At 49.3% G+C, this 11,189-nt stretch overlaps 1 protein-coding gene across 1 annotated transcript; it reads left to right on the plus strand.

Annotated features, from left to right (window-relative positions):
- Positions 1–1,703: 1,703 nt before the first annotated feature.
- On the plus strand, positions 1,704–9,479 carry LOC121289097. The gene is made up of 2 exons (XM_041208132.1): positions 1,704–1,800; positions 7,378–9,479. Exon 2 carries the CDS (start codon positions 7,387–7,389, stop codon positions 9,286–9,288), a length of 1,902 nt encoding a protein of 633 aa, XP_041064066.1. The 5' UTR covers positions 1,704–1,800; positions 7,378–7,386; the 3' UTR covers positions 9,289–9,479.
- Positions 9,480–11,189: the final 1,710 nt, after the last annotated feature.

Consider the following 11,189-nt stretch of genomic DNA (forward strand, 5'->3'; position numbering starts at 1 on the left):
AAATATTCAATCACCCTTCCTTCACTGCTCTTTTGGGGAGAGAATTCTGCAGACTCACGACCCTCAGAAAAATAATTTCTCCTCATCTCCATCTTAAATGGGAGACCGCTTATTTTTAAAAAATGTCCCCTAGTTCTAGGCTCTCTCACAAGGGGAAAATATCATTTTAGCATCCTCCCTGTCAAGCCCCCTCAGGATCTTATATGTTTCAATAAGATCGTCTGTTAGTCTTCTAAATTCGAATGGATACAGGCCCAACCTGTTCAACCTTTCCTCATGGGATAATCTCTTCATCCCAGGAATCAGTTGAATGAACCTTCTCTGAACTGCTTCTAGTCCTTTCTTAAATAAGGAGACCAAAACTGTATGCCACACTCTTGATGTGGTCAAACCAAAACTCTATATAACTGTAGCAAAACATCCCTACTTTTATATTCCACTACCATTGCAATAAGCAACAACATTCCATTTGCCTTCCTAATCAACTGCTGCGCTGCATACTAACGTTTTGGGGTTTCTGCACCAGCACACCCAGATTCCTCTGCACCTCAGCGTTCTACAATCTCTCCCCATTTCAATAGCATGCTGCTTTTTTATTCTTCCTGCCAAGGTGAACAAGTTCACATTTTCCCACACTATACTCCATCTGCCAAATTTTTGTCTACTCACTTAAGCTATCTGTATCCCTTTGCAGACTCCTGATATCCTCTTCACAGCTTACTATTCTACCTATCTTTGTGTCATCAGCAAACTTAGTAACCATACATTCGGCCCCATCATCCAAGACATTAATGTAGATTGTAAAAAACTGAGGCCCCAGCACTGGTCCCTGTGGCACTCCACTCGTTACATTTTGCCAACCCACCTTACACAGCATCGACTCAGCTTTCGCATTACTAATGCTAGCAAAAAAAATAATATTTCTGGCTGATATTTGCCACATAAATACTAGTAGCAGAGTGCAACAGAGAGCATTGGAAATCACAGCACTTGGAATCCTGTAATAGCCAGTAGTTTGCAGTCAATCAAATAAGGGAAAAGTTAATACCGGATTATGGCATTGTGTAAAAACAGAGTTAGGAAGAGAGCTGTACACTTTGTGTGGAGAACATTGTCCATTTTCTCAGTTAGAGGAATGTTTCACTTTTGGAATTTCATTATGTTGCCAGCAGAGCATGTACATCAGATTTAATAATGGACAGGAGACTTTCAGTGTTTCCATGGCAACAGTATCACAGTGTTAGTCATTGTTCTTTTTAGGTTAGCTGACTTTCCCTACGTCTGTCAAAAAATATCGTTGAGCAGGAGTGTTGGAGTGTATCCGGCTTGTCTTTTTAAAATCAGTCGTGGGATGTGGGCATTGTTGGCAAGGCCAGCATTTATTGTCCATCTGTAATGAACTTGAGAAGGTGGTGGTGAGCCCCTTCTTGAGCCACTGCAGTCCATGTGGTGTAGTTACACCCAAAGTATTTGTAATATAAGGGGTTAACATGGTGTCCCAATACATGCAAGATTGGATCCAGGCACCAGTCGACCTAGAACACAAGACGTTGCTAAGAGACTTCCTGTTATCTACTGAAGGGAGTCGGAGCCGAAACCGCATGGGAACAATGCCCAGTACTAAACAATGTGTTGGACGAGTGCCCAACGCGGACTCAGTGAACTCGGCAAGTAGCGCATATATAAGCCTGGAAAGTCCCCAGTTCGGGGAGTCTGCTCCGGGTTAAGCTAATCGCTGAGCGTGGGTCACAGGCGGCACCTCCGCAGAACTGACGGCTCCCAGTTCCAGTAATTCGTGGAGTAAGTATATAGCCAATTATGCCAGACCCGTTGTGAGTATCGGACCTGGTTTCTATCCTATGTAGGCTAGGTAGGAAACAAGCAAAATAAAATAATATTATCCTAGCAAGCTAGTCTCCTGTTCTTTGTTTCCGCATCAAACTACCCGCCTGCGAACCTGATCCTCATAATTTCTTAGAACATTTTGGCGTAGTCGGCAGGATCAATCGCAATTGAGGAGGGATTTTGATGCGAAACAATGTTTGGGAAAAGGAATAAGAAACCAGAAGGGCAGGCCGAGGCGGTTGCGGTCCCAGGATGGCAAGGGCCGTGGCATAGTGTAGCGGCCTGTTTGCGGAAGGGTGGGGGGCGACCGGAAAACTGGGAGGCCGAAGGCGTAGGAACCACCCCAGGGTCGCTGCTGTCCACCCTTGAGAAAATCCCGGTCCCCTCAAGGAACCCCTTGCCAGGGATCCAGAGGCGGATGTGGGCTTGTGCGGCGGCTTGTAAGCAGCAGTCTGACAGGCGTCAGAAGTTGGAGGCTGAAATAGCAACCCTTAAGCATGAGCAGGGGCTCAGTAGCGGGGATGCCTCCGTGTTAAGACAAGAAATTATAAAACTAAAGGCAGAAATAGCAGCACTAACGGAATTAGCGGGGCGGGCGATCACACATTTGTCGTCTAGTAAGCGGAAGAGTGAGCGAAAGCGCCCGCGCTCCGTGAACCCACTCAAATAAGGGCGTTTGTGACACAGCTAAATAATGGGGACGGCTGGGATATTGACCACTGGGACGGGAATATATGGGGGGACTCGGATGATCAGTACGAAGATGAGCTGCCACCCCAGGTGCGAGCGAATCCGGTCGTCCGGAGAAAACAGGTTCAGAGACGGCCTCCTGTTATGTTTGAAGTGTTGTTGGATGATGAGGGAAATCCCCAACGAAACGAGCGAGGCGAGCCTATCCATCATGAGATCCCCCAGTTGCAACCTCCTCCGGAATTCTCCAAGTTAACGGAGGATTTTACTACGGAGGAAGTATTATACATTACTCAAAAGACCCGCCGAAATCCTGGGGAGCCCATTGAATTGTGGTTGGTGAGGCTTTTGGAAGAAGGAGGACAGCAAGTCCAGGTAGACTTTCAGGATGCGCCCAAATTTGGGGGATTGGCCAAAGATGCGGCAATAGACCTGGCATATAGACGACAGGCCAAAGATATGGTAGGGGAGAGGGGTACGGGGACTCTGTTCGGGATGTACGCCCGAGCGGTAGCAGAACAATACCCGTTCCCGTCTGACTGGCCACCCCTGGAAGGAATATGGACCACGATTAAGGAAGGAATACAAAGATTGACCCGGCTATGTGTACGGGATGCCTTGTTGTTAGGAGTCTTGGATGAAAATGTCAACGTGAGCAAACAAGCCAGGGATCACCTGGTAAAAACGGCTCCCCCACATTATAAGCCGTTACTACTTACCATAATGTTGAGTGGCAAAGGAGAAACGTTGGGGGAGGCTCGGAGTATGATGCGGGAGATGGGAGGACTGGGAGACTGGGGGGCGCAGGGCCGGGGTAATAATGGGACTAGGGAGGGACGTCGCTCGGAAACTCGAGGTGACTCTAGATCCAACCCCAATCAAGGAGCCAACCCCGGACCCTCCTGCCGAGCCCTATGGCAAGCGTTGATGCAAGCACAAGTCCCGGTTGCGGACGTTGATGGGAGACCCACGAGAGAGCTGCAGGAAATGTGTAAACGAAAGGGACTTAAAGTGTCCAGGGTAGAAACTGAGGCCCGTGAACCACGGGTGACGGCAGAGGAATTGGTAGAGCTACTAATACAGAAATGCCAGTTCAGGGAGGCGGGGAACGTTGCTTCAGATAGAGGGAAAACCCCCACCCGACCGCAATGGGAGTCCTCCGAGGAGGAGGAAGGAGAGGTGACAACCCCTTACAGGGAATGTTGCAAGGTAGACCGGCGCACTCGCAATGCGAATAAGAAGGGGAAGAATAAGAGAGGAAGGGGTGCTAAACGCCTGTACCCGGCGTTGTCAGAAGAGGACGAGTGGGAGGACCAATAGGGATTGGGCCAAGCCCCGAAGATTTGCCCACAAACGAGCCAATGGTCGGCCGATGACATCAGACCACATGTGGCGGTGACCATTTATTGGCGCAAATCTGTTCAGACGGTTATGGCTCTAGTGGACACTGGGGCGGAGGCCACCCTAATCCATGGAACTCCCCATAAGTTTAAAGGAACCCCAGTCACATTAGTGGGATTGGGAGGAAACTTAATAGAAGGAAAAATGGTGCAATTACCCTTAGGGATAGGGGCAATGCCGATCAGGACCCATTCGGTAATCATAACACCGGTCCGCGAGTGGATCCTAGGAATGGACGTGTTGGCAGGGCTAACCTTATACCTGCGACACGGCAAATTTGAATTTGGAACCTTAATCCATTGTCGCACGGTATTGGTGGGAAAAGTGAAAATGGACCCCTTTCCCATCCCAATAGCCGAAAAGGTGATCAGCCTGCGACAGTATAGAATTCCTGGTGGGCACAAAGAGATCTCCGCCACCATTAAGGAATATTTAGAAGCGGGGGTACTAAAAACGTGTTCGACTGCTTGGAATAACCCGTTGTGGCCGGTCCATAAGGCTAATGGATCCTGGCGGATGACGGTGGACTATCGGCAATTGAACCGCCACACCCCTGCCCTGACGGCGGCGGTACCTGACGCCGTTACCATTATAGGACGAATACAACATCACCCTGGTACTTGGTACGGGGTGATCGATTTAGCTAATGCCTTTTTTACTATCCCAATCCCCGAAGATAGACAGGAACAGTTTGCCTTCACGTGGGAAGGTAGACAGTTCACATTCACACGGTTGCCTCAAGGCTATCTGCACAGCCCCACTATATGTCATAGGATAGTGGCGGAACATTTGGCAAGGTTCGAAGTGCCGGACCACGTAATGGTCTCCCACTACATTGACGATATAATGATACAAGGGAGTGGGCAGGCCCAGATACAAACACTGTTGGACGCATTAGTCCAACACATGAAGGGGCACGGATGGGAAATCAACCCGGCAAAGATGCAAGGGCCTTCCCAGACTGTGAAGTTCCTGGGGATAATTTGGAATAAAGGGGAACGAGAAGTTACCGAGAAGGCCAGGGATAAAATTCAGGCCTTCGCAGTTCCTCACACACAAAGGGACGTACAGCAGTTTATCGGACTATTTGGCTTTTGGAGGCAACATATACCACATTTGGGACAGATACTGAGACCATTATACCAAATTACCAGGAAGAAGGCAGAGTTTGAATGGACTAACAACCATCAACTCGCCTTCGAGATGGCCAAACAAGCGATACAGCAGGCTGTATCCCTAGGAAAAATACAGTCAGGACCGGTCGAATTGCAGGTTTCGGCACAGGGAGACTATGCAAATTGGAGTCTATGGCAAAAACAAGGACGCGTAAGGAAGCCGTTGGGGTTTTGGTCTCGTAAACTACCCCCGGCGGGGGAGAGGTACACCCCCTTTGAGAAACAACTGTTGTCCTGCTACTGGAGCTTGGTGGAAACCGAGGCCCTGACAGCAGGGCACGAAGTAATTATGAGAACGGCTATACCCATTCTCCCGTGGGTAATGAGTGATCCCACCACACATAGGATAGGGACGGCCCAAGAAAGTAGTATCATCAAATGGAAATGGTATGTGTCAGAAAGGGTGAAGACTGGGCAGAAGGGGGTGTCAGTCTTACATGAGCAAGTGGCGGAGGCCCCTGAGGGAGGGGAAGTGAGATTCGAGGTGATTGAATACACAGAATCACCTGTGAAACTTGGGAAAAGGTACGATGAGCTGACGTCGGAAGAGCAGGCCACTGCTTGGTTCGTGGACGGCTCAGCTCAATGGAAGTCAGGACGGCGTAGGTGGAAGGCCGCTGCGTATAATCCAAAGCAAGGGATTACATTGGAAGAATTGGGAGAGGGTAAGAGCAGCCAATGGGCCGAGCTCAAGGCGGTGCATATGGTAATCATGCAGGCCGGAATTATTGGGGTACACCTATTTTCCGATTCATGGTCAGTAGTTAACGGAATGACTCAGTGGATGCCCACATGGCAGGCCAATCAGTGGATGATCCAAAGTCGGGAAGTATGGGGTAGGCCGCTGTGGGAGGAAATTTGGGAGAAGGCCCAGCATTTAAGGATATTTATCACACACGTGGACGCCCACACGTCCCGAAATGACGCAGAAGCCCTCCATAACCGATATGTTGACGGCATAGTTCGAGCTATGGTAATACAGAGGGACACCTCGGTGGATCTAGCCAGATGGGCACACCAAAAGGCTGGGCATTGGGGGGTACAAGGGACTCTACAATGGGCCCGGGATCGGGGTATAGACCTGCTGGTAGACGATGTAAAAACCGCAGTGAATCAGTGTGAGCAATGCCAACACCAAAGACAGGGAGTGCCTCAGCATATGATGGGGCACATTCACCGAGGAGAAGGCCCCGGCCAAAGCTGGCAGATGGACTTCGTGGGCCCATTGCCCACGTCCCAGGGATGCAGGCACATTTGCACAGCGGTGGACACCATGTCTGGGGTCCTGGTGACCCATCCTTGTCGCCATAATAATCAGCAGGCAACCCTGCGATGTTTAGATATGATAGAACAATTCTACGGGATGCCTATGCAGGTCCAGAGCGACAATGGTTCGCACTTTACGGGAGGGCGGATAAAGCAATGGTGCAACGATAATCATGTCGAATGGATATACCATGTGCCGTATCATCCGCAAGCAGCAGGACTGATTGAACGGATGAATGGGATCTTGAAGTCCTCTCTTCGGAAGGCGGGGGGGGCGAATGATTTGACAAATTGGAAAAAGAACCTCATCCGAGTTGTAAAACAAATTAACAATCGTCCATTGGGGAATGGAGTTACACCCTTAAATAGGATGATAAAGGTATGTGACACGCCCGAGGCGCGTCCCATTAAAATGTGGAAATTCGATGCGGAAGCGGAACTGCCAGTCCGGGCCACCCTGGCATCAGCGGGGCTTGATTTGCGGGCCCTGACTACCCGGACGTTGGTGCCCCAAGTGCCAACGGTAGTTAAAACCGGCTTGGGATTAGTTTGCCCTTCCGGGACTTATGGACACATTCTCCCACGATCTGGGTTATCACTGAAAGGGATCGATGTCATGGGTGGAGTTATTGACGCAGACTATCAGGGAGAGATTGGGGTTATCCTAGTCAACATCGCCACCGAGCCTTACGTGGTTCATAAGGGGGATAAGATCGCCCAATTGGTAATTAAACCTTGTGACATGTCCACTGTGGAGGAGACGGGGGCCCCCACGAAAATAACCGAACGAGGAACGGGAGGTTTCGGATCTACTGATGTAAAGGGGGCTAAAGTTTGGGTACGCCAGCCAAATGGCCCTCCAAAACCGGCAGAAATAATCGCCCAAGGGAAGGATAGTTTGGTGACAATAATGTATCCAGGGAACTCAGCCTGGCATAATGTGCCGGCAAACCAATGCTACCTCCGAGAAACATGAGCCCACGTCTTCTCGTCACCATAGATCCGGATCATGGCATGGTGGTGGGCCCTGAATGTGCTTTGGACTGTTGGAATCCTGGGTCGGAGTATGTCAAGACCCGGGTCGGAAGAAACGAAACACAATGCTGGTGCTCTGGGACAGATCGTCAGCTGGGAAGCCAGTGACCAAGAGCGAAGGCAGGACAATTTTACGTGCCCCTCCGGACAACAATGTGACATTATGACTATCACCAGCAATTGCACGTTGTATCGATGCAAGGGCAGCTTTGAGGATGCAAATACAACAGTGGCCCCGGGCTGCGTACTAACCATTCACACCCGGGTGAATATGTGTTCCAAAGGACAGTGTCATGAGGGTGGTATTGAATGGACTACTATTACCGCCAACAAAGAAATGAGGATTACCAATGGGACGCCAATCACTGGCAGAGGCCCAATGGACTGGTTAATCAGGGGAGAGTCTCGCATCCCAAAACATCAACCACCTTCGATGACATCGTTATTTGATGTTAGAATATGTGTCGGTGATAGCACTAACTGTGGTGTATGTGATGTTGTAACAACTGTGCCTAAAGTACACCACACGCATTTGGCCCCCATAGCATCGACTTGTCAGGCAATGGCCAGCACCGCCGCACAAACCAATGTACATTGGCAAGTCCGACTGCCAGTCATACCCGAATGTAACCCTAAACGGCGACGACGGGCATGGTACGATACCTTGTTAGGAGGGGCAGGGACAGTAATGGGGATATCCAATGCTATAGACTCTGAAGTGACCCGTACTAAATTATCCAGTACGGGGCAAGCAACTGCACAAGGCCTGTACACTATTGGCCGATGGATGCCGTCGGCCATGATGACGCAGGAAGAGACTGCACGAATTTTGCTGCATTCCTTAAAATGGGAATTGGACGTGTGGGATTCGACTCAACGGCTGTTCCAAAATTTTACTGTACAGATGAACTGGACAATTTGCGGTATCCAAATGCTGCATGCACATTTGCAAAAAGAACGATTTTTACGAATAGTCACTTCGCCTAATGTTCAGGCCTGGCGAGGGGTGTGGAACGTATCTGAGAAATTATGGATGAACACCTATCCGGACAAAACATGGTGTAATGCAACGCTGTGTAAAGGACATTTTGTAACCTTGAATGTAACTGATTTTGTGACGGTGTGCCGATATTACGTATTGCCGGTCATTACATCTGATGGATATTACTTTCTCAAAACAAAAGGGAATTGGTTCAGTCCGGACACCAATCTTACCTATGACTTGTCCGCGTGTGAGCAGGCGGATCAAGGAAAGGCCTGTCTGTTGATGGATCGATATCGAGACCCGTGCCTTACAGAAGACACGGCTTTGTGTGAATGGATAATTGAGGCACCCCGAGATATGATGTGGCAGATTGGTCCCCATACGCTCTGTGTGGCCACTAGTCATGCCCATGCCTTACTCCCGACGACCCCTTTTTCAGGTTGCCTTACTGGCATCTATCGATGGCGGTGGCAGAACCATACTTACCTATTGACCAATTACAGCGGAACGCAACACCTCACCACTATGCAGTGGCAGGTATGGCTGCACCCTTGGAGTATCTCGCTAGAGCGTTTTAAACAGGCCCTCGATCGCTCGGAAGAGCTAAAGCAGATATTGCGACAACATCAAATCAATGTTACCCGGGTGACTGTGTCCACCTTTATACATGGCCAAAAGGTAGTACACGCTGCTCATGTAGTAGAGGTGGAATCCGCCCATCACTGGTGGGATCTGTTCAATGGGCTGTCAACTACGGCACGACGTTCCCTATTTCCTCCGTTGTTCATTTTAATCGGAGTTTTAGTGATTCTGACCTGTTGTAATATACTGACCTGTACGTATGTTTGCCGTGTGCGGCAGCAACTGGAACAAAACATGTACATGTTATAACAATGTATTGCTTATTATTATGTATTTGTATAATCGTTACATGTATTGGGCCAATCAGTGGAATGTAATATAAGGGGTTAACATGGTGTCCCAATACATGCAAGATTGGATCCAGGCACCAGTCGACCTAGAACACAAGACGTTGCTAAGAGACTTCCTGTTATCTACTGAAGGGAGTCGGAGCCGAAACCGCATGGGAACAATGCCCAGTACTAAACAATGTGTTGGACGAGTGCCCAACGCGGACTCAGTGAACTCGGCAAGTAGCGCATATATAAGCCTGGAAAGTCCCCAGTTCGGGGAGTCTGCTCCGGGTTAAGCTAAGCGCTGAGCGTGGGTCACAGGCGGCACCTCCGCAGAACTGACGGCTCCCAGTTCCAGTAATTCGTGGAGTAAGTATATAGCCAATTATGCCAGACCCGTTGTGAGTATCGGACCTGGTTTCTATCCTATGTAGGCTAGGTAGGAAACAAGCAAAATAAAATAATATTATCCTAGCAAGCTAGTCTCCTGTTCTTTGTTTCCGCATCAAACTACCCGCCTGCGAACCTGATCCTCATAATTTCTTAGAACAGTATTGTTAAGTAGGAAGTTACACAATTTGATCCAGCGACAGCGAAGGGATGGTAATATAGTTCCCAGTCAGAATGGTGTGTGACTTATTTGCAAGTGGTGGTGTTCCCTTGTGTTTGCTGCCCTTGTTTTTCTAGATTATGTGTTTGCGAAGTGCTCTTGGGGAGGCTCACTGAGTTGCTTGGTGACTTAATACTAATAGCTCAAAATTTAATGCTATACTGTAAAATAGGTGGATTAGAAACAATATTGGGCTGAATCTTCCAGTGTCTGGATCATCTGAGACTGAAAATGCCTTTTGGGACCTTGTGAAAGTCCTGACGCATGGACCTACATGGGAATTGCCCAGGAAGTTTCAACTTCCAACAGGCAATTCCCCTACTCCCAAGGAACATTTGCGAATGTTTCCGATTCCGAGTTAGAGTCACTCACCTGGATAGTTACCCAGGAAATATTAGACAGATTAAAACCTATTCTAACCAGGGTAACTACACAACTGATGCCCCAAAATCACACCTGCCCACCCACCCAAACCGACTAACTCCCACTCTCCTGACTACCCCAGACCTGACTACCAACCCGACCACCAGACTGACCCCTTGAGCAGACCCAACCACCCCCTGACCATCTGACTAGACCCCCCCTTCCCCCAACCTGACTATCAGCTCCAACCACCCAATTAATATCCTGAACAGACCCAACCACCCCGACTACCTAATAACCCCCCAGCCCAACTACTGCCCCGACCACCTGATCACTCAACAACTACCTTACCCAACTACCCTCCCTACCCTCAACCCCTCCCAACTACCCTCCAACCACCCAACTACCCTACCGACCTGACTAGACCCCGGCTCGACTACCTACTCAACCATCTACCTCCATTTCACTACCCACCTCACCCACTTATCAACCTCAAAAACTTAGTTACTTGCCTACCACCCTACTCACGTGCACCACTAACCATAAACCCACCTCACACACTTGCCCACCACACCCACTTGGTCACCTACCCACCTCGCTATCCTCACCTGCCCATCCACCTCACTCATCTACCCACCTCACCCACTTACCCACCTATCTCACCCACTTAACTCACCCACTTACCCCCATACCCACCTACCCATTTACCACCACCACCTAGCCATTCATTCACTCATCCATTCACTAACATTCAAACTGGACATTTAAACTTGCCATAGAGTAGCTAGCGCCGTAAAAAGGGGCCGTGTCCTATCTTCCCCCGACTTTACTCCGCTCCGATGGAATTCTCCGACAGACACTGCGCTGCGCATTTCTAACTCGTGGGAATTTTCAATCGCAGCGGC

The sequence above is a fragment of the Carcharodon carcharias genome, chromosome 16 (assembly GCF_017639515.1).
Source record: "Carcharodon carcharias isolate sCarCar2 chromosome 16, sCarCar2.pri, whole genome shotgun sequence".
NCBI classification, from domain to species: Eukaryota; Metazoa; Chordata; class Chondrichthyes; order Lamniformes; family Lamnidae; genus Carcharodon; species Carcharodon carcharias.

What these genes read in the sequence shown, in the direction of transcription:
- LOC121289097 (XM_041208132.1), top strand. Translation starts at nt 7,387, where the DNA reads ATGGCATGGTGGTGGGCCCTGAATGTGCTTTGGACTGTTGGAATCCTG.